The sequence below is a fragment of the Dendropsophus ebraccatus genome, chromosome 7 (genome assembly GCF_027789765.1).
Source record: "Dendropsophus ebraccatus isolate aDenEbr1 chromosome 7, aDenEbr1.pat, whole genome shotgun sequence".
Lineage (NCBI taxonomy): Eukaryota > Metazoa > Chordata > Amphibia > Anura > Hylidae > Dendropsophus > Dendropsophus ebraccatus.
Window position 1 is genome coordinate 138291406 of NC_091460.1, and position 25094 is coordinate 138316499.

Below are 25094 nucleotides of genomic sequence, written 5' to 3' on the forward strand. Positions count from 1 at the left end.
TAGAACAGATACAAACCCGTCCAGATTGTAAAAACAGCTTTAGATGCAGCCACATTAGGAATATACTCATATAATGGTAAGTATTCCTCAGCTATGTGGATGAATAGGTATACATAGGTATGATGGTGTTACCATATGCTGCGACAAATATGATCACAGATTATAGACAATGTCTGAACGTGATTCTTTAGGCTGCTGTCAATCATTCTGGAGGAGGCAGGGCGGTGGCCTGTAGTTACAGGAGCTGACAGTGCCAGCAGTACTGATGGGTAAGTATGCACTGCTTGTGTGATCTGGAAACTGACAGCATGGATATATATACATATCTGCGCTGTCAGTTTCTACGGCCGCATGAAGGATACATGGATTTCTTATTGGTGATCGTTTGCGGAAACCGTACTTTAATTTTACTTAAAATTTTGGCATATTTTTTTTGGTCACAGCTTTGGTCGCTGCTTTTTTATTCATTCAAACAGAACGTGGAGAGTGTAGTAACATAGGAATGGGGCATCTTTTCATTGCAGTCTCTATAAGTGGTGGTGGACAGCTGAACATCCACAATAAGTACTGCATGGCCTAAGTTTGCCAGGGGAAAGGTGCTGGTTTTTATTGACTTTCAGGATTGGTTTCCTGTACAGTCACTCCCTGTATACCCTGTAGGATGTTCACATAAATCATATACTGTAAATATCTGTTGCCTTGATACATCATAATTGGACAGTGATACTAGAACCCTAAAATGTGTATAGGGGGTTAAGGAGACTCTGTCAGTAGGCTTATGGTGTCCTATCTTAGGGTAGCATAATCTAGTGACAGAGAAGCTGAACAGAATGATGTATCACTTACATTGTTCTGTGCAGCTGATCTGGAGATATCCTCCTGAACAACATGGACAATAAGTAGTCCTCTCCATTATGTGCATGAGCACAGTAGTCCTGGATATTTATGAGAAGCAGAAACTCCGCCCACCAGCTGCTGATTGGCAGTTATCCAGGCTGTGTATAGGCAGTCAACTGTTAATCAACAGCTGGAGGGTGGGGGGAGGGGTGTGGCAAGAATCCTATTCTCCTGCATATTAGGAGAACGGCTGAACAGAATGATGTAAGTAATACACCGATCTGTTCAGCATTTCTGTCACTGGTTTATGCTGCCCTCATTTAAGGCGGCATAAACCTAGTGACAGATTCCCTTTAAGCTATCTGGCATCTGGAATGTCTGCTGTACAGCCCACTGAACTTGAGTTCTATGCTGCCGCTCACTACTTCTGCCAGGCTGGATTGATTGAAGGTGTTTTTTGAGTTGTCTGCCATGCCAATGTATTGGATGGGCTTGCTGCATTTTTTTTGGAAAGAGTCCTGTCAATGAATAGCTCATCAGTCGCCAGTGCTTATACTTTGTACACTTTATCCTATTCTCCTTTGTTGCCCTTGAAGCATTGGTAACTGATTCCACCACCAAGCAGCAGAATACAAAATGAAACTAGTAAAAAAATATGTTGTAACAAATAAAGTAAGCCCCCCTAATATGTAGACCTAATAAGATCTACATATTAAAGCCATATTATGATGAGTAGCTTACCTTACTTCCCCTCCATAGACTGCCTACATATTCCCTCTCCTTTTCATCTGAAAACTGAGTGAAAACCGACAATCAAGTAAAAAGTCTGGTGACAATAGTTGGCGTGACCCTATTAAATATAAGGGTAAAAGCATGCAAAGGTTAAAGAACAAGCAATTAGACGCTGGAATAAAATAGATTGCATTAACATTTTTGGCTTCTTATAGCTATTATATACATGGTTATACTGTAGCAAGGGAGGACAAAATAACCTTTTATAGGATGTACGGGGATAATTGCTTTTTTTTTTTTATTCAGTTCATGTATCTGATCACTACTGTCCAGAATATACTGTATATGCTAATCGGCGCAAAGTCATACTGTAAGATGCTAGGCAAGGGGCAGGAATTATATCATTTACATTGCCTAAATCTCTACTACCCTGCCCCTCTGAGGCTACAACAGGGCTCTTAAAGGGGAACTATCAGCAGGTTAGACAAATCTAACCTGCTGATACGTCCCTATTGCACAGGAGACGCCGAGGAGGAAGGTATGTGTCTTACCTTCTTCCTCTGTGCTATCCTGGTGCAGTTAGTCCTTTACTGCATAGTCTGGTGAGACTGTTGGGAGCACTGTGGCACCCATTAGGAGCACTGCCCGCCCCTATAGCCCCCCGCCCCTAGCCGGGCTGCTCAATTAATTATAATTAGAAAGGGGCGCGCTGGCCAGGGGCGGATCAGCGATATGTGGGTGGGCAGTGCTCCTAACAGTCTTACCGGACTGTGGAGCAAATGACTAACTGCACCAGAACAGCGCCGAGGATGAAGGTAAGACACATACCTTCCTCCTCTGTGTCTTGTGTGCAATAGGGACATGTCAGCAGGTTAGATTTATCTAACCTTCTAATAGTTTCCCTTTAGGGCTTTGATGGCCCATAATGAAGGTTACAGTGTAAGGGGCACATCAGATGACTGATACAGAAAGACAAAGCGATAGGTCCTGCTTCTATACTAAGATATAACTCAAGTGGAAAGCAAGAACTAAAAGGGAACCATATAATAATAATAATAATAATAATTTTTATTTATATAGCGCCAACCGCAGCACTTTAGAATTCTACAATTGGGCTGATATGGTTCCCTGGAGCACTGTACAAAGCTCCTGTGCAGCCCGCAGCACGTACCGGCCACGACTGCAACAGCAGCTTTATACAGGAGAAAATGAAGCTTTATTCCCTGGGCGTGCGGCAGGCAGAGGCGGGCAGGTAGTCATCTGGGTGGCTTCCCGCCTGTGTCTAGTCACCGCTCTCTGCCTGTCAGTGCGCTTGGAGGGGATGAGTGACGGAGAGAGAGGTTCACTATAATGAGAAATTGTCATCACATTTTTATGTTTCCTGAACCACAAACCATTAAGGCGGCTTCTGCTCACACTGCTGGCCGGTCACGGCTTGTGGGGTGGGGAGAAGCTTATAGGGACCACTCTGATGACTTGTGGTTTAGGCAACATGAATGTGATTACGGATTCCCTTCATAATGTTGTAAAGCAGAGAACTGGTGTATAGAGATGAACAAACAGGGCTGAGTACGAACCCGAACCATCGGCATTTGACTCCCGCTGCCTTCCCGTTGCGTGGGGAAGGTAATAGGCTGTATCCTTGTTTTCCAGGCGGTACTCGGTACTGTCTCCACCTTCCCCACGGAACGGGAAGGCAGCGGGAGTCAAATGCTGATGGTTCGGGTTCATACGAACCTGAACCTCAGCCCTGTTTGTTCATCTCTACTGGTGTAAACTAATACATTTGCCTTAAAGGGAACCAATCAGCCCAATCTGGCTGATAGGGTTCACTGAACTCCTGTATACAGCTCCTGCAGCAGCCGCTCGGAGGGGATGAATGACAGTCAGAGAGGAGACAGGCGTTACTCTCTGCCTGTCAATCATCCCTCCCAGCACGCTGACAGGCAGAGAGCGGTGACTAGATACGGGCGGGAAGCCACCCATATGACTACTTCACCACCGCTGCCTGTCACGCGCCCGGGGAATCAAAGTCCTTTTTTCAGGTATACAGCTTCTGCTGCAGCCGCGGCTGCTGCAGGAGCTGTATACAGCAGTTACGGGAACCATATCAGCACGATTGGACTGATTGGTTCCCTTTAACATGTTATACAGCAGGGGTGTGTAACCCACCTCCCATGTGCCAAGTGCAGCACCAAGATAGTTTTGAATGTGACACAACACAACTGTAAACTTAAAACATGATGAGCTGCCATGTTCTCTGTCATCACTCAGTGCCCATCCCCTCATTACATACCCTGTATAATAATATATAATAATATATTTATTTGTATAGTGCCAACAGATTCCTCAGCGTGGAATATGCTAAGAGCATGGAAACATCATATAATGCAAAATGGCAAAATCCTGTGTCCAAAAGAATCAGAAAGAACAATCCTCTAAACTCTTTTTGTGTTTTCCAAGGAACAATTAATACATAAGATTACATGGACAAGGCTGGAAGTTGCTGCTGGTTGTCCATGTCTTAGACTTTGTCACCGTAGGTTCCTCGGGGGAGTACTCCATTCTGGGTGTTATCTTCAGGCTAGAGATTAACGGCTTAAACAAGACATCAAATCTAGTTCAAAATTTCTACTTATTGATGTTAAAGTGTATCCGTCATTTAAATGTTATTTTTCAGGAATCAGTAAATATCAATAGTACAAGTGATTTTAAGAAACTCTGTACTAGGTTTTATTAAGCAAAAGAGTTTCCTTCTTTACTAAAAAAAAAAAAACTGTTTTCCAGAACACCCCCCCCCTCCACACACACACAATTCAGAAGAAGCAGGATTTCTGTGTCCATTATGCTCTATGGAGAGGGGAGGGGCAGAGGGGGATGAATGATAACGGAGAGGAGCAAAGACAGCCCTGCAAAACACATCATCCTGCAATCTTCTCTCACCAAGCTCCCAGATAAGCACTGATTTTTCTAACCTGTGAATTAAGTGTTTTATGTGTCCAGACAGTCTCCAAACTGTACAGCTGCTTATCTGCTATTCCTGCTCACTCATCTCCCTTAGCCCCTCCCCCCCTCCATAGGTTATAATGGACTCAGCAAACCCGTCTTCACTTTGCTCCCTTGTAATGAAGCCAGCTTTGTTGATAATGCACCGATAAGAAGTGAGGCTGCAAAACAGCTTTTTGAGTACAGAAAGGCAATTAAAACCTATTAGAGTTGCTTAAAATTGCTTGTACTAATAGGGTTTTCTGGCCGTGATGATTATAAAATAGTTCTCAGGCCTATGGAGGAGATTCACAGTGCAATGCATCAACCCAGAGGCATCTGTTGTTCAGTCTGGCTTTAGATCTCAGTATATTGGAAAATACCCTAAAAGAAAATTCTACCGTGGGCTGTAAATAGGGAACAAAAAGAAGGACGGGAGGTGGAACATTCATCAGCTGGATGTATCATTGAATCCAGAGGCGACAGATCTTGATTATGTGTAATGGAAGAATCCCTTAGTTATACAACTTTAATAAACACGTTGTGTATGGCAGATTAGCCACACATTAAACTTGACTTCCATAAACAGAATATTTCCCTTTAATTTTTCGGGATGACTAATTGTTTATGTATCACAGTCGGCCATCTTTCCCAGCGAGAAGTCCAGCGAGTGGTGCGTCTCCATCAGTATGCATGTGCTCCTCTGCGTTATCAGTACATTCGAGCTCTGTGCACGTCTCCGGCTCATATCTGCACTACTTGGAATTCATGAACTTCATATCACTCAGTTAAGAGAGGAATCACAGCATTGTCCTGTACAAACTCTGCCTGGAGCGCAGATACTGCTAATTAATGTAGCGGAGCCTCACAAACAGGACGGCATGTTTATTCTCTAGTCTCTCGTTGGCATCAAAGATGAATCGCTCTTTACATTTGTATACAAGGCCTAGGCAGCGTCTGCTAATGGTTCTCTTATCTCAAACATCAGCCCATCAGTCCGGATAATGCCTATCCTCCCTGGTTACCGCTTTCTGTTCCCCAAGGAGAAATGAAAATTCTCCGTCCCCGGTCGTTTTAAGGTAACGGCCGAACTCTGCTATAAAATGAATTATTATATTGGCATAACATTGTAAATGATTGGATCCAACCTTTTTGTAATTAGTAAAACCAGGGACAGGCCCCATTTACATTCAAGGCCATGTTCACACACGTCAAAACAGTGGCCGTTCTGTGACACGGCCATGCCACACAATGGCCGCTGTCAGAGATATTCTACCTGGCTAATAAGGCAGTATCGGCCTGGTGAACATCACTTCAACTTAATTGGAATGTGGGCACATTCAGGTGTGCCCGCACTCCAATTAGCCATAGCACACAATGTAAAGTGCAGCCGGGAGCCGTACCTTACATTGTCTGCACTGTCTATTCAATGCGGCCGCGGTTCAATGAATAGCGGCGGCACAAAATAGACATGCCAGTTTTCTGTGAGGCTGTATGGAATCCCAGACGCAGTGTATAAGCTATGTTCAGACGCTGTATGAGACCGGCCGGTTTCAGAAAATATCATCATTAGCGCCACTGAGTTCTGATGCCGGCGCATCCGTGCGCGCCTACATCAGAACTTCCCACTGCACACAATGGAGCGTGTGGCTGGAACAGCTCGCTCCACAGTGAGCACTGACAGGGTTTTATGCGGCCGCTATTCACTGAATGTCAGTGTCTTGCGGCGCCGCTAGGGATCCCGGCCGAAGTGTATACTATGTGTATATACTACGGCCGGGATTCCATAACAACATAACACATATTTTTGTATTAATCACGGCCGTTGTTGCAATCGTCAACAAAGGCCGTACTTTTACGAAAATATATGTTGTGTGAACATGACCTATACAGGGATTCCTTAGGGGTTAATGTGATAGGCTGTTGTGATTAAACAATGGCCGTTGTGAAAAACCCTGTCAGATCTGCATCAAAATTAGCAAGTGCAGATTGTAGGGGGTTATCCAGGATTAGAGAAACATATCAGTACATTTTGCCTGGAAATGTTAAAGTGTCACAGTCGTTTACATTTTTTTTTTGCAGAAATCAATAGTACAGGCGATTTTAAGAAATTTTATGATTTGTTTTATTAGCTGAAAAATGCATTTTTATCATGAAAAATCAGTTTGAAGCTCTCCCCCCTGTCTTCATGGGTTTCTATGGAGAGGGGAGGGGTGGAGGGAGATGAGGCACCAAAACAAGACAACAAAGAGTTAATTTACAGCTACATCACCAGGCTAACTCCTCTAAAGTCAGCACTGATCTCTCTGACCTCTGAATACCAGCTTTCACACAGCTCCCACTTTGTAATCCTTTGTTCTCCGCTCTCTGCTGGCGACTAATCTCCCTCCTCCCCCTCCCCTCTCCACAGGTTATACAGGGATCGACTGATGTAAACTAGTCGAGATTTCCTGATAATGAGCGGTGGATGAGAGAGAGGAAGGAAGGGGAGGACCTGGGGAAAGTCTTTTTGAATGCAGATAATGGCATATTTGCCTAATAAACCAAATTACAAAGTTTCTTAAAATCACCTGGACTATTACTACACTGAGTGATTTACCATCTCTGTCGGCCAGAAGCAGGTGCTGCACTAATTTTACTGATTGTGATGGGGGGGCGCTGTGATGATCAGCTGAGGGAAAGCATTGCATTCTGGAGACTCATCAACCAGGAAGGACAGAAACACAATACAGTATTAAACCCCCCCAAACAAATGGATTTTTGGTAGTTTCAAAACTGGGATAGACAGGTAAGTAATGGGTTATGCTTCTGCAGAAGTTAATTTTTTTAAACCTCTACCTGGAGTTCCCCTTTAAGGGGTTTTCCAGTGCTACAAAAACACGGCCGCTTTTTTTCAGAGACTTTTTTTTTTTTGCAATTAAGCTCCATTCACTTCAATAGAACTGAAGTCACAGCAAACCAAAAAATAATCAAAATCAACCACCTATAATTCCAAAAAAATATAGCTACAAAGATATGTGGTATGTATCAATCTAAAACATAACGTTTAATACTACTATTAAAATATACGGACTTATAGACAAAACAGAAATAGAAAAACTCTGCCACATCTCAATCAATGGCCACACTTAATCGATAATGCAGAGTAGGGACAAAGACAGTAACACTTACGGTTCTGATGTTTTCAAGGTCAGCCACCCCAAACTCAGTGATGGTCTGGGAAACAAAAAAATCCCACAGTGAGTCACATTGATTACTGTACCTCAAAAATTAAAAGAACCTTGATAGCTGGGAAAATGCCCTAATCGGCCCTTAATACAGACAGGCTCTCCCTAGTCTGTCCCTGTCCCAAGACACAAGGCCATTGAAAAAATCCTAAGGGGTCTCATACAGACAGGGATCACATCACCATGTAGTAGTCAGATGTGATCCTATCCAGACCCCATCTTTTACCTCTACGCTTTTCCTCCTCAGTAATTAAATCTCAAGGAGTTCATCAGGAGGTTAATCCAAAAGGATACATATGTCCCTGGGGTAAGGATACAGATGGATGAAAACCCACAGCGGGACCTGGCACCATGGATGGAAGGCAGCACCAGACTGAGCGAAGGAGTCCACTACTTATAGCAGTCCATATAGTTTGCTCCACCTCCTTACATTAATTACCGATATGTGAAGTACACATGATTAACATACTACAGTCCATATCTTTTGTTACTTACAGTCATCGTACCGATAATATCCAAAGCTGATCAGCACGTGCATGCCCAGTACACGCCGGACTGATGTCCATTACGAGCGTTTATCCGCATCACTTCCGGTAGGTGACACGCACGATTCGCGTCACATCCGGTATCTGGAACGCACAACGCTCATTTTGCTGCGTATGTTGGAACGCATCACATGTTATAACGTGCGTCATACAACACTGAGCCTATAATACTATAGAAAGCCATCACTCGCTCTTAATAGAACGCATAGCGTCCATATTGATTGGTAACTTAGAACGCATGTCAATTTAAACAATGGTATATATATTGGTATAGATAAAATTAATTTCGGACATGATAAACATTCAGTTACAGTAAATTAATAATCAGACGTGTCACTCAGCCATATGATAGAATGATCAAAACTTCATTTAAATAGAATTCATAACCGGTAATGAAAAATTAAAACTCATAAGGAGGTGTGCTCAAAAAACTCTAAGATAAATACCTATAACAAAAGGCAACATGATTAAATACATGATAGTTAAATATTATATAATATATAATTAGATGAATTGGCGGCGTGTGATAAAAAGACATCCCCTTTAACAATACTTCGCCAATTGGAGTGCTAGTTTCTAACGAAAGGAATTAGATGAAAACATTATAATTTAGTGTCTCATTAAGCCCTCGTGGAAATATGGATTTAAACCTAAAAATCCACTGGCTTTCTTTTTGCAGGATTCTCCGATCTCAATCACCCCTACGTACACCCTGTCTCACTACCTCCAAGATGGAGAACTTTAGGGATTTGGGGTCCCCATTATGGTATTCCCATACATGTCTGGCGATTGGTTTGTCTCTCCGATGTCTGATATCGCCCAAATGATCCCCAATCCTTCGTCTGAGTTGGCGCCTCGTTTTCCCCACATAGTTTAGTGGGCACGTACAGGTACATACATATACTAGTCCAGCTGTAATATAACTGAGCAGCAAAACCTGCACCCGAACTGGAGACAAGAGCGGGGCTATCTCTGTAAGATAGTGGGCATGTTTTTGTAGCGCTGGATAACCCCTTTAAGGTGTGACCAATTTGAAGTAGTGGCTTTTCTGCTATTATTCAATGTGCTGAATTAAAGGTTTTTTTTTTTTCAAATCAACTGGTTTCAGAAACTAATATAGATTTTTAATTTACTTAATTTAAAAATCTCATCTTCCAGTACTTATCAACTGCTGTATGCACTACCTGAATTGGTGTTTTCATTTCAGTCTGACACTTTGCTCTCTGCTGACATCTATGTCCATGTCAGGCACGGTCCAGAACAGTACAAATCTCCTGCTCTGGACAGTTCCTGACATGGACAGAGATGGCAGCAGAGAGCACTGTGTCAGACTGAAAAGAAAAAACAGTTTAGCTGATAAGTACTGAAGACTGGAGATTTTTTTTTTAATAGAAGTAAATTAGAAATCTATATAACTTTCTGAAACCAGTTGATTTGAAAGAAAAAGATTTCCGCCGCAGTATCCCTTTAAGAAAAATGGTCAGCACTCCAATAGTGTAATTGACTTGAGCACTGCTCGGATAGTATATCAGTGTTACTAAGTCTTCCAACACTGGGAGTAAGCAGACTGCAAGGACACGATAACATATTAGACTATGACTCGGGTTGAATCTTGAATCGGTCCCTGCATCCTGCAGTGACAGCTAAACATACCATAAGACTCCTGAATAAATGAGAAAGTCTTGTATGACTATTGGAAAAAGAAGAGGCCAGGAGAGCCGGCTGACTAGGTAATAATAAGAGCTGGAATCCCCTTGGGCTTATGAATGGTACTCATGATCCCTGTTTGTTTACATGGTATTGCACGGCTCCTCGGTTTCCTGCAGAGCCAAGATAATCTGTACTTGTGGGGATACGACGCTTTTACCGACAAAAAATAAACACATATATTTTTTCATATAGTAAAATATGTATTTTAGCATTTTTTACTCATTTTTGTGAAACCACCTACATACATTCACATACATTGTTTTCCTATGGATAAATTGGCATAAGATATAGATTTTTTTCCTATGTAAAGACACTGCACTCCAGCTAATTATCCCGACCTGTAATACCGCTTTCCGCCACTAGATGGGAGAAGCAGCTCAGAAACGGAATCTGCCTCTTATTTGTGCTTTTTTAAAAATTACTCCCCATAACAGCTGCATATTAATGCAATTTCTGAAGTAATACAGAAATCACTTGTATATGTCACACAACTGTCAAGTCAACCAGGCTATTGGCTTATTTTTTATTTTTTTTTTAATAAAGAAGCCTGAATTTTTTCTCTCCCATGTAAAAAAAAAAACAAAAAAAAAATGAACCACCGACCGCCATCCTTGGGGCTCATTTTCAGCTGCGACAATTTAATCTGCAGCGGTTCATAGTTTACCGTTAATATGTGACAAGCCAGATTTTATGATAGTTTATTAAACTTTCATGAAATACATATAAAGCTGAGCACTATCTCATTTGCCATGCTGAGTAATTATGGCCCTTTAAGAGATCTTTTAAACGGATTTTTTTTACAATTCTAAGCCTCCCTAATCCACTCGATGCAATAAAATCTGTGTAATGTGACAGCTCCGAGGAGGCATCCATATGAGGCTGAACCCGGAAGGCTTTGCTGTATGTCATTCTAAGCATATTGTATCTGTATACAAGGCGCCGCGCCATCAGCTAGAAATCATTGGTTGTGGCAGACGAAATAAGCGGCTATATAATGCTTACCTGCTTTCCTCTGCTTTATATTAAAGGGGACATCTCCTCAGGACCGGTGTAAACAGGGAAGATGCAAAGGCGTATGACGATAAACAGGTGAATGTTCATTGATTTCTATTTGCATCCATCATAGACGGTAATGGGAACATTAGTACAGATTTGCTCAGGCTATATTTTAGTAGACGATGACAGCTTTACATGCTTTATATTTCTATTTCTTCTGGATGTCACTTTTTTATCTTGTCTACTCCTATAATCCCATAGCCACATAGGACTGGGTACTGTAAACCAACATGATCAGATTTTTGAGCATGTGAGTTACAGCGGTTACTTTTATAGATGTTTTGTATTGTCACATAAATTAGATTGGGTTAGGCTGCGGCCAGCCCCGGTTTTTTTCGGCCCCTCATCCATCCACCCACTATGCACCCATCATCCACACACTATGCACAATCACTTGAGACACCACTAAGATACACAAACACACAGTACTGACACAGACACTGGCTGACTGACTGACTGACTCTGACTGACACTGACACACAACACTTACAGCTCACTCTTCTCCCTCTTCCTCCCTGTCCGGCTGCTCTCCACACTGTAAGGTTGAGAACCTATGGGTCATGTGATCGGGGTCCTTCACCCTTTCCTCTCTCTCTTTCTATGTCCTCTGATGTTCGGCCTGCTCACCCTGCACTACAGTAAGCAGGCTGAACATTAGAACACTGGGCCCCTCTCCCTATCTGGGCCCCTCGTGGCTTTGTGGGACTTCCCTGCTGATGCCGGCCCTGGGTTAGGCTTTAATCACAACGGTATCCTGATTTCCATTCAACACAATGACATGTCCATTGCCCTCCAGCCAGTTCCACTGGCATGTCCACTGTTTTGCCAGGAAGCATATGCATAACAGTTCTGCTCCCTGGCACGTCCCTTCTATCCTTCCTTACAAGACTAGAGGAGGCTGCTCGGAGGGAGATGTCCAATTATGCATAATGTGACTGTAACATCTGCAAGATTGTGCAGCTACTGAACATTAGTACCTTGGTACATCACCCTTCTTGGTCAATAGCACTTACGTAGCCTGGAGGTGTGTTTGAGATCCTATTTAAGAACAGATGATGGTGCCACTAAGTGCAAACTAGATGGGATGGGATGTTGCAGAATGCTGTGGTAGCCATGCCAGTTGACCGTGGAAGCCATGCCTAGTTAAGGGGAACTATCAGAGGGTTAGATGAATGTAACCTGGTGATGGCTCTATATTAGGCACAAGGGCTAAGGATGATCATCCTCAGTGCCGTTCCTGTGCAGTTTTATGTAGTCCTCTGGTAAGGCCGTTTGGAGCACTGTCCGCCCCCAGAGCCCTGATCCGTCCCTTGCCGGTCTGCTCCACTGATAATCATTAGAAGGAGTGGTTGGCTGGTGGTGGATAAGCACTTTGGGTGGCGGGCAGTGCTCCAAACGGCCTTACTGGACAGAGGACTACATTAAAACTCCACAGGAACGGCGCTGAGGATGAAGGTAAGAGACGTATAGAACCTTCATTTTCAGCACCCTGTGTGCAGTATGAAGCTATCACAGATCGTTCCTTTTGAGAACCACATATGTAGAAATTCTCCGCTCACCTTTCAAACTGACTCTGTACCCACAATCTGACCTCCCCAAAATGTACCTTGTACCTTCATATAGCTGCTTTAAGTCCAAGATCTGTCCTGGGCTCTGTTTGGAAGGTGATGCTGTTATTGTCCTAAAAAACAACTTGTAAACTTGCAGCCCTGTGTCAAATTGGCGTGGTCTAGAGTACCTGTGCATTAGGCCTGCACCACCTCTCCATCTCTCTTCCCTACCCTCTCCATCATTAGGAACACCCCTGGGCAGGATTTCCTATTCATCACCTGAGTGAACACCGCCAATGTCCCGGATCGGTAAGGCACGATGAGGCACACAGTCTTTCTTTTCTCTTCAATTGTATTTTACTTTTTCAAAAGTTCACAAACTTAGCAATAATCAAACCTTAGTGCGAACAAAATCACAACACCCCGAGTGCGGACACTTTTATGGAAATTCCGTCTTCACGCCAGGCATCAGCACTCTTGGTGTTCCCGTGTCTTTTTAGGCAGAGACCTCTGTGGTGGAGGAGAGGCTCGTAGCTGGGATATGCTTGAAAAAGGAGGAGCTATTCCTCCGAAGCTATTCAGCAAAATCAAAAGAAGGCTAGTTTGTTAAAGCAAATGCACCATTGGGTGCATTGCTTTGCGTTTTTTTACATAAACAGACCGGCTACGGCGCGGTGATGTTGGTGTCACAGCCTTTTTTTTTTTTATAACCACTGCCCCTTCCCATGCACGGCGCCGATCTATTCCCGAGCACTGGCTCGTCATGAAGCACAGGAGGTGGGACGGCCGGCCCCCAATGTGACAAAACCCTCTCCCCTATGTGACGTGGCTCCGCTAGAATCAATAGAGCCGCATCACAGAGGGGAGATCGTCACACCCCCAGTGCTAAATGCCGGGACGGTGCTTGGGAATAAACTGGTGCCATGTGTGGGAACCAGGTGGCGGTTCAAAAACAGGGCTGCGGCACCGACATCCCCGTGTCTGTTCATGGAAAAATCTCAAAGCGATGTACCTAGTGGTACATTGGCTTTAAACATTTTTTCTAGTTTCTAGTTCCTTCCTAGTTTTCATGGCTTCACTATGAATGTATATACAGTATATATCTGAATATGTATGTGCACACATACACACACGTTACACCTATACTCTGTGCACCTAGAGGCTGCTTGTAACTTATACAGTATACAATATACATTCTCATTACATTCATCATGGCGTCTATCACTCTTTAACAATACTTATTCCATTTATTCATGATTATTGTCATTATGTATTCAGTAGCGATAGAAGCTTAAAACATTTATGAGCACCGTCCAATTAGATAGATACCAATGGCTACTTGTGTGACCTTATTTGCATCGTGTAGCCTTCATTCAGCCTATATTTGCAAGGTAGGGTAAAGGTGTCCGCCTGCAATAGGTGGATGGGGATATGCGATAACAGGAGGCCTGGTCGCGCATAAAGACACCGAGAAAACAACCGTCCAATGAAGGGAGAAGAGAGATACGATGCAAAGGTGATAGGCTGTGACCTCGAGCAGGCCCCACAACATTGCTTCTTATGCTTCTTTCTTATAGCAAGATTGTTTTTTGAAATCTGATGCTTCTATTATGCGGAGTGAGTCTTCTATTATGTGTATTTTATGTACTGAATTGATATATACCAAAAGCAAAGAATAAAGCCATTGGTTTTATGTAGCTTACCTACAGAATAACTACAACATGGGATAGCAAACCAGTATTACATGAGCCAGTGACGATAACGTTCAAGCCGCATCACCATGGGCTGCTCATGGACGTTTATGCTCCTTTCTTTGATGACCCAGCGGCACCGCCTGGGAAACCTGGGGAACCTTTCAATGGTCTTTGGGATTTTGAAGGTAAGCTGTGGTTTGTATTGTATTACTTTTCTTCCTTATTATTCTTTATGGTACTCCAACATTTGCTCTTTGCATCATTATAAAGTAGGCTTTTAACCCTCATTGACAAATATTCATTTGTCCGAGGATGGCCATGGGAATATTTTATTAGAAACCACATCTCTGGAAAGCTAGTAATTGGCTATGAAGCCCCCCAAAATGTCACCTCAAAATAAGAAGTTCTGCAATTTTTCTACCTTAATCGGTGCACTGGCGCAGGGATGAAGATGGCGCTGTACTTTTTTTAAAATTGCCACACAGTGCTGGTCTTTTCCCAAGCACCAGCCCACTCGGAGCACTGGGGGTAGCCCCACTGGCCCCCAGTGTGATGACACCCCCTCCCCCCCTGTTAAGTGGTTCCATTACAATCAGTGAAGCCATGTCGCAGGGGGAGGGGATATCGCCACACTGGGGGCCGGTGCTCCAGGGTTGGCCGGTGCTCGGAAAATGATGGTTCATTCGCTTTAAGGTCTAGGAAGAAACTGAGGAGGACAGTCTAAGGAGTCCTTGGTTATCAACCTTTAACTCCTGTATGAGGATCCAGACTTTGCTGCAGGAAACCCCCAGGTCGCTACTCTTAGAGTAGTCTTAGAGAGCATTGACTGATGTATCCAAGCATGGTACTATAGGAGTGGACAGAAGACATATTTACAGGTTGAGGTCAGGACGTGTTGGTTGAGCAACATGCAACATGAGTGAGGGTATATGTACACGGTGTAATTCTTGCGGAAAACTCTGTGCAGAAACCGCCGCTCGTCCCCGCCAGTGCCCACCTCCCTCTTTGCCGAATTGAAATGTCATTTCTTTGGGTGGGTGACAGAATCCACCCAAGCATATAATGGAGCCTATGTGACGGGCAGAACTTCAAGGGGGAGCGAGCGGCGGATTCCGCTCAGAGTTTTCGGCAATAATTACTTCTTGAGCATTTACCCAGACAGGCAACAGGTCAGGAACGGCTCAGGTATGGAACAATTCCAGAGAGTGTTTTCAATAGGGTATGATGTCAGGTGGAAAAAAGAGAGCAGCAGCATGCTTTGGTTCAGTGCACACGTGCTGGCAAGAGTGCCCAACTAAGATGGCAGCAGGGAGGATGCCACAGGAGAGACCCAGTGGTCAGCAGCAACTACAGCATGGAAGATTCAAGAGGACGCTGGAGGCCACAACAGTAAGAAAGCGGAAGAAAGACAATAATATAAATCAAGTCTGAGCTACGAAAAGCTGGAGTTGAAAGCAGCGTAATACATGTGATACAAGTAGGGAGCAGTGCGTTACTATAATGTAGCACAAGAGCAGTTTATTATATGCAAAACAAATAGCGAGCAGAACAGTGCATATAGAATGGGGAGAGCACATAGACATAGTAATAATGCATGTAAAACAGGTAGAGAGGAGGACAGTACATACTGTACAGCAAAGGTAGGGATCAGTACAGTACCTTTAGCTAATAGTGCAGGTAGTATATTCTGTACAGGGAGTGGTATAGTGCATGCAGTACAGTTAGAGAGCTACAGATTAGAGATGAGCGAACCGGCCGAGGTTCGGGTTCGTATGAACCTGAACTCTCTGCGTCTGATTCCTGCTGTCTGCCCGCTCCGTGGAGAGGGTGGATACAGCCTGAGGACCGCCTAGAAAACTGGGATACAACCTATGGCTATGGCTGTATTCCAGTTTTCCAGGCGGTCTGAAAGCTGTATCCACCCTCTCCACGGAGCGGGCAGACAGCGGGAATCAGACGCCAAGAGTTCAGGGATCAAGTTAACCCTGGCTATAACTCATGTTAAAGGGGAACTCAAGATAGAGGTTAAAAAAATGAAACTTCTACAGAAGCATATAGCATTACTTAGCTGTCTATTCCAGTTTTGAAACTACCAAAAATCCATTTGTTTTGGGGGTTTTGTTCTGTATTGTGTTTCTGTACTGGTTGAGCAGTTGTACACAGTACTTCAGGTTCCAGAAGGCAATGCTTTCCCTTAGCTGTTCATCACAGTCCCCCACCCTGCACATTCCCCGCCCAAATCTATTGCAGAACATCTAGGCTGTGTTCACACATTGCAGTTTCATTGTGTTACTGAATTATTTGCATTACTTTATCATTTCATTGTTGTCCCACCCACACAGCACGCTGTATTCTCTACCTGTAACACCACACAGCACACTGTATTCTCTACCTGTAACACCACACAGCACTGTATTCTCTACCTGTAACACCACACAGCACGCTGTATTCTCTACCTGTAACACCACACAGCACGCTGTATTCTCTACCTGTAACACCACACAGCACTGTATTCTCTACCTGTAACACCACACAGCACGCTGTATTCTCTACCTGTAACACCACACAGCACACTGTATTCTCTACCTGTAACACCACACAGCACGCTGTATTCTCTACCTGTAACACCCCACAGCACACTGTATTCTCTGCCTGTAACACCACACAGCACACTGTATTCTCTACCTGTAACACCACACAGCACACTGTATTCTCTGCCTGTAACACCACACAGCACACTGTATTCTCTACCTGTAACACCACACAGCACACTGTACTCTCTACCTGTAACACCACACAGCACAGTATATTCTCTACCTGTAACACCACACAGCACTGTATTCTCTACCTGTAACACCACACAGCACACTGTATTCTCTACCTGTAACACCACACAGCACGCTGTATTCTCTACCTGTAACACCACACAGCTCTGTATTCTCTACCTGTAACACCACACAGCACACTGTATTCTCTACCAGTAACACCACACAGCACACTGTATTCTCTACCTGTAACACCACACAGTACGCTGTATCCTCTACCTGTAACACCTCACAGCACGCTGTATTCTCTACCTGTAACACCACACAGCACACTATATTCTCTACCTGTAACACCACACAGCACACTATATTCTCTACCTGTAACACCACACAGCACTGTATTCTCTACCTGTAACACCACACAGCACAGTATATTCTCTACCTGTAACACCACACAGCACTGTATTCTCTACCTGTAACACCACACAGCACAGTATATTCTCTACCTGTAACACCACACAGCACAGTATATTCTCTACCTGTAACACCACACAGCACACTGTATTCTCTACCTGTAACACCACACAGCATGCTGTATTCTCTACCTGTAACGCTGATATTGGAATAAAGTAAAGAACTTTTTGATTTTTTTTTTCTTTTCATTTCCACACACATATTATGATCAAGCATTTTTTATCTTTGAAGTTGAGCCGCACAATAAGGCTCTGATCCTCTCTGCCGTTTAGCATCATTTACTTGTGTTACTACATAATTTTTGTGAATACGCTGCAGTACTGCAATGACACTCCAACATGTGTGAACACAGCCCTAATTTCACTGCACACTTCTGCACAATCAGAGAAATCAGTGCAACACCTGCTTCTGGCTGGTCAGAGATGGTGGATCACTCAGGGGATTGAGAGATCCAGCCAAGCCTCCTGTGACATCACGCCCTGCCCCCTGTCTGCATCATCAGCCTGTGCTCAGCAAAGACACACAATGTGAGACAGAGGGATGGAAGATTTGTCTCCTAAGGGGGGAGAGCAGGAGGAGCAGGAGACAATGTGAATTGGCACAGAGGCCATTTTTCTTCACTTCCTGGATGTCTATCAGCTACCAGTGTAGCAGAACCGTACAGATACAGTAATACAGTGTATAGACACATCTATATAACTTTTAATGTACTTTTATTAGAAAACAAGTTTTTCTTATCCGGAGTTCCCCTTTAAGCCTGGCTACATCAAGGATCCTGAATTTAAAGTAGCTCTGACTAGACAGCCACTGCAGTGCATGCTGACATTAAGGGGGTTATCCAGCGCTACAAAAACATGGCCACTTTTCCCCCTCTCTTGTCTCCAGTTCAGGTGTGGTTTGCAATTAAGCTCAATTTAGTGCTGGATAACCCCTTTAATACAGGACCTGCTGATTAGCTCTACTGCTCTGCCACCTCTGTCCATGTCAGGATTTGTCCACAGCAGTAGCAAATCCCCATAGAAAACCTCTCCTGCTCTGGACAGTTCTTAACATGGACAGAGGTGGCAGCAGAGAGCACTGTGTCAGACTGGAAAGAAAACACAACATCCTGCAGGACATTCAGCAGCTGATTAGTACGGGAAGACTTGAGCTTTTTTTTAAGAAGTAAATTACAAATCTGCGGTCAGGCACGGGTTAACTGCGGCTAAATTAAAAACAAACAAACAGTTAACTCACCTGGGGCCCGTTCCCGCCCTTCTGTCCCGTTCCCGGTGCAGGCAGTGTGACATACACTGACTGCTCTGGGGATCCCCGAAGCTCTCCCGGGCAGCCGAGCATCTCAACAGCGAAGCTCAGAGATGCTCGTCTGCCGTGAGAGCCTCGGAAGAATGACAGAGGCTCCGGAAGTACCCGAAGCCTCTGTCATTCTTCCAAAGTTCTCCCGGAACCCAAGCGTCGCAGGCAGTGTACATCACACTGCCTGCGCCGGGAACGGGACAGAAGACGCGCGGAGGTCAGGAACGGGCCCCAGGTGAGTTAACGGTTTGGTTGTTTCATAGTGGTCACCCTATTTGGTGGTTATGCGCCCATTCTTGAGCCCCCCCCCACCGTACGGGGTGACCATACCCGACGTATAAGACGACCACCGACTTCTAAGAAGATTTTTTCTCAGTTGTCTTATACTCCGGAAATATTATATATATATATATATATATATATATATATATATATTTTTTTTTTTTTTTTTTTTTGTGAACTACCTCTGTAACATTAGAAAGGAGAATATCTGAATATGAATATATCCTCTAGTTTTCCTTGTGTACTATGCAGCGACCTCACCCGTGTCATGGTCTTCTGGTTGACCACACCTTTTAATCATGCTTAAAACTTCACCGTGTCATTTAAAAGGCATCATTTATATTGGCTACATCTTGCTTAGGGACATAGTTATCTTCCAGTTATTATTGATGGATGCCACTGGCAAAGACTGATGAGAAAGTCAATAACTGCAATGGCCTAAGATGTCACCTTTACTGTCTGGATCATTGCTCAGTGGTCGAGCATAATATCCCTTTATCTTCATAAGGAAAAATATCTAAAGGACAGCGGGCTGGGAATGTGTCAGTCCAAGAACTGTGGGCAACTCCGCCAGGCATTACTTCTTCTTCATGCTATAAAAACAAAAGATTTTTACAAAAATGGTTTCTTCCTATGTGTCACTTAAGCTCCGTCAGACTAATAAATCTTCATTTTTCTTCCTCTTACTTGCAGTGGTTGAATCTTTTTTTCTGAACAGCGAGACCACTCGGTATCTGGAAGTAGAGCTGTGCCCGTAAGTACATTTCTGCCTTTGTATAAAATCATTTTTAAGCGATGAAAACAATGACTTAAAGCCGACAGCGCTGAACTGTGAACGCCATGGACGTTTAGCAACGGAGCAGGTACAACATTGACTGGAAATGTACAGAGTTTCTATAAACTGTTAAGCTTTGACAGCCCTGACCCTTTGTCAATGTAAGTCAGAAAAAAATGGCTCTATTTTACACTGTCAGTGAAACTCAGTCGAGAGGGAAGCGTTTTGGATTAAGACATGTTTTAGTTGGCTGATGTACAAGCGAGCGTGAAGTCTTTAAATCTTCGCCACCAAGAAAGACTCTGAATGACATATACACACTTCTTTATCCACACGCGGCAATGTCTTTGGCAGCCGACCGTTGTAAATGTTGTTGTTTTAGGGAACACGATAGTGAATAGGAGTCAGACATACTACCCCTTATGTGTATTTAGTATTCTCCCCCCCCCCCCCCCTCCTTGTAGGTTCCCTTTAGTCTAGATATATATGTAGCTGCGTTAGTTTGGTTACATCACTCACCTCTGCTCATCTTCTAAAAATGCTCCTTTCTCTTTCTCATGTCTCTATCTATCTATCTCCTATCTATTATCTATCTATCTATCTATCTATCTATCTATCTATCTATCTATCTATCTATCTATCTATCTATCTCCTATCTATCTATCTCCTATCTATCTATCTATCTCCTATCTATCTATCTATCTATCTATCTATTATCTATCTATCTATCTATCTATCAGTTATCTATCTCCTATCTATCTATCTATCTATCTATCTATCTATCTATCTATCTATCTATCTATCTCCTATCTATCTATCTATCTATCTATCTATCTATCTATCTATCTCCTATCTATCTATCTCCTATCTATCTATCTATCTATCTATCTCCTATCTATCTATCTATCTATCTATCTATCTATCTATCTATCTATCTCATATCTATCTATCTCCTATATATCATCTATCTATCTATCTATTATCTATCTATCTATCTATCTATCTATCTATCTATCTATCTATCTATCTATCAGTTATCTATCTCCTATCTATCTATCTATCTATCTATCTCCTATCTATCTATCTATCTATCTATCTATCTATCTATCTATCTATCTCCTATCTATCTATCTCCTATCTATCTATCTATCTATCTAACTATTATCTATCTATCTATCTATCTATCTATCTATCTATCTATCTATCTCCTATCTATCTCCTATCTATCTATCTATCTCATATCTATCTATCTCCTATATATCATCTATCTATCTATTATCTATCTACTCAAAAAAAAATCCTTCAGCAGCACTCCTTAGATGACGGTGGTGCCAGCAGATCTTGCCTTGACCAAAGGCTCAGGTAAATATGTACAGGATAATCCACAGCACTCAATGGTAACGATGAAAGAATGTGAATTTATTCCATGTGAAAAAGACTTGTCAATCCATACAAATAACAAAGCTTCAGCATACACAGGATACCGGAGCAACGTTTCAGCATGTCCATGTCCATTCTTCAGCGCGGAGAGAGGAGGTGCGTGAGCGTCCCATAGACTGTCATTATGACACAGAGGGTGGCAGGATTCCGTAGCAGAGAATTCAGCCAGTTTTACTCCGTGTGAACGGAGCCTTATAGTGACACTGTCCCCCCCTTTTTGCATTTTGACTTCTCTACACAGGTGTAAAAGGTAAATTTAGGAGTTTTCATACCTTATTTTATGTCATACGTCATGGTGCTTGTTCAAGTAAAAAGTGATCTTTTATCAACTGCAGATTGTGCTAAGTGGGCAATAGTGTCACTTAGCCCCACCCACAGCCCAACCCCTGTTGGCCACGCCCCTCCATGACATCATCGGCACATAAGCCCCACCCCTCAATGACCATTGGAACAGGCTGGCCTAAAGGTCTAGGCCAAATCCCCTCCAGGTCGGCCCATACCAATGGGCGTTGAAGATATGGGACCTATGTGTCGATGACGTCACGGTAGGGCGGGGCCAACAGCGGTGCTGGGGGCGGGCTAAGTGGTACTGTTGATGTGAAGCCCCGCCCACTTAGCACAATCTGCATTTGATATAAGATATATAAAAAACTGCAAAATTTACCCTTTACACCTGTAAAGAGAAGTCAGAATGCAAAAAAGGCGCGACAGTGTCACTTTAAACCCAATGACGCATGACGTATATGCACTTGATAGACATCTGCAGTGCAATATTCCTCTACTTTAGGCATTATCAGAAGATACACAGCACTGGTAAAAGACAAAGAAGAAACAACGTACTTTGTAGATTACTGTTTTCCATATAGTTTTATTTAGTTTCCTTTTGTGCACCTTGTTAGGGGACACCATGTTAGTTGTAATAGTGCAGCTTCCCACACTATGTTATGACCCTAGAGAACTTTGTTGGTTTCTATACACTTTCTTCTTAACGCTCAGTCCATTTATATCAGTTTTTCAGTGCATGTGCAATGTGAGATACGTGGCATGAAAAGGTTGGCTTCTGTTCATTTATTTAGCAACAGCCTCTGGCAAATCTCCAGGCTAATATGCATAACAAAACCGAAAGCATCAAAAGACATTTGAGGCCTCGTGAGGCTCAGCTAAACATGTTTGGCAATCTGTCACTGGACGCTTATAACTTTTACTGACACCAAACCACATATTTACTTGTCTAAGTAATGTCGAGGCCCGGCCACTCACCGCATGGCCACATTTGCCCTTAGAGACACTTGGACAAGTTTCAGAATCTGCCACATTTATAATTTATTTCCATACTGAGAACTGACGACATTGGTCATTTGGACTACAATGTGAGAATTACATTATTATTATATATATTTTTTTATATTAGTGCAGTGATGCTAACTTGTGGTAGCTTGCAGTGGATTGTACTCAGCGTAGAGGCAGATAATGCCAAGTCTATGGGCATCTAATGGGGGGGAGGGGGGGGGGTATTTCTCCCGCTTCCAATTTCTTACAGCCATTCTGAGGGGGAGCTCAGTGCATAAATATTTCTACAATTTCCATAGGGTTTAGTCAGGGGCGTAACTAGAAAGGGCTGGGCCCCATAGCAAACTTTAATTGGGCCCCCCTCTCACCGCATCCCACTGTAGGTAATCCCCCTGTTTGTTAGCCCTCCGCCTAGTAGATAGCATATGTTTGCCATCTCCCTTGGTATATCCCTTAGTAGATCATGCCCCCATCGTAGGCATCTCCCCTGGTATCCCCCCCCTAGTGATAATGCCCCCATCGTAGGCATCTCCACTGGTACCCATCCCAGTAGATACTGCCCCCATTGTAGGCATCTCCCCTGGTATCCCCCCTAGTGATAATGCCCCCATCGTAGGCTTCTCCACTGGTATCCATCCCAGTAGATACTGCCCCCATTGTAGGCATCTCCCCTGGTATCCCCCCCTAGTGATAATGCCCCCATCGTAGGCATCTCCACTGGTATCCATCCCAGTAGATACTGCCCCCATTGTAGGAATCTCACCTGTTATCCCCCTGTAATTAGTGTCCCCCAAAATAGGCATCTTCCCTAGTACCCTATGTACAGGGTCCCCAATGGTAGGCTTCTTCCTGGTTAGTATGATGACAGCTCAGGAGGCCCAATGTATTGCAGGGTTGGGGCCCCTGATGTGGTCGGCCCTGTAGCAGCGGCTATGGCTGCTATGGTGGTAGTTACGCTAATGGTAGCTGTAGGAAGAAAGGCATTTAGAGCTTTTTTTGGAAGTTTATCAGTGAATTAATGCTAGGTATCTAGTGTACATGTAGGGACATGGGGAGAGGGTGGTGGTTTCAGCACTCTTGGACGAAGGTGACGAGCTATGAAGGCAGATTATGTACCTGCGGGCTGGCTGGAGTGTGAGGTGCTCTGCAGCCAGAAGTGTTTTGGTCACTGCTAAGCAACAAGGGCTTCAGACAGGGCAATGTCTCTCCCGTTGAAGTCCGGTACAGAAGTTGGGGTGGGAGGGTAAGTGTTGTGTTGTGGGCATTGACATTTACCCCTGGGGGCACCCTGAAACTGTATCCCTCTAAAGTAGTAGTATGGAGCAGACCGGTCAAACTGTTGGGGTTCAGCAATGTTCTCATAAGCAAACACTTGACATTTGATTTCCTGCAGCATCAAGTTGGACAATGCCCTAACGAATCCTGGAAAACATAAATACAGCCATAGCCTATACCTATGTTTTTCTGGCAGCCCTAGGGCTGTATTCAACTTCTTCAGCCGTGGGGAGTGTTTTGGTTTGGAGAACGGTGCTGAGCCTGGACAGTTTGACAGATTTCTCAACACTACTATCTACCATTACTCTAGGCTGACAGTACCTCTTGACAAAGCCAGACCTTGTAGAGGTTTCCCTGAATTGCTTAATATAAGCCCCCCCCCCCCCAAAAGTAAGACCTAGCAAAGACCTAGGGCATGCAGATGTGATTCTTCTTAGCCTGCTGCTGTTGTCCCCTACCTTCACTGTCCACTGCAGAGCAGCTGCATGCAGGACATCAGCTGCCAAACCCAAAGTTCCTTTCTGCGGCCGTCACTTATAAATGTGGAGGCAAGGCATTAAGAGGGACATTGCCTGCCGCCATCCCCGTTGTCCCCTACTGCCAGATGTAGAGCTGCACACAGACTGCCGTTACCCCATTGCCTGCCGCCATACTGTATGCTGTCCCTGCTGTGCTGTGATGATCTCCCCCTGCTGGTGGGAAGCTGCCATACCATATGCTGTCCCTACTGTGCTGTACAAGTGTTCTGTGATGATCTCTCGCTGGTGGGGAGAAGCCGTCATACCGTACGCTGTCCCTGCTGTGCTGTACGAGTGTGCTGTGCTGAGCTTCCCTTGGTGGCCGGAAGCCACCATACCGTATGCTCTGTCCTTGCTTGGCATGTGACTTATGAATACTTCTTCATGGAAAAATAAAACATCCCATGAAAATAAGACCAAGCGCAACTTTGGTAGCAAATATTTATTGTATTGTACATACCACTGGTAACGCTCCCACAGGCTCAAACCAGATGACCTGTTCCCAGGCTGAGAGCCAAGGTGTGTCTGCAGTCCCGGCCTATTATAAGGCTCGCACACCTGAGGACTGACTGATTAATCAGACAGCCCAAGACCCCGATGTCTGGATGTAGTGGGGCCCACCCTCACTTCCCACTCCAGCAAC

General features: G+C 43.9%; 1 protein-coding gene across 6 annotated transcripts in view; it reads left to right on the plus strand.

The window, feature by feature from the left end:
• C7H4orf33 (chromosome 7 C4orf33 homolog) overlaps window positions 1-25094 on the plus strand; it is a 151862-nt gene that overhangs the window by 90272 nt on the left and 36496 nt on the right. For all 6 annotated transcript variants that reach the window (XM_069978603.1, XM_069978605.1, XM_069978601.1 and 3 more), the window contains 3 exons: window positions 11065-11125; window positions 14341-14521; window positions 19847-19907. In XM_069978603.1, the coding sequence (XP_069834704.1) occupies window positions 11065-11125; window positions 14341-14521; window positions 19847-19907 (303 nt within the window). The remainder of the gene's footprint in view (window positions 1-11064; window positions 11126-14340; window positions 14522-19846; window positions 19908-25094) is intronic.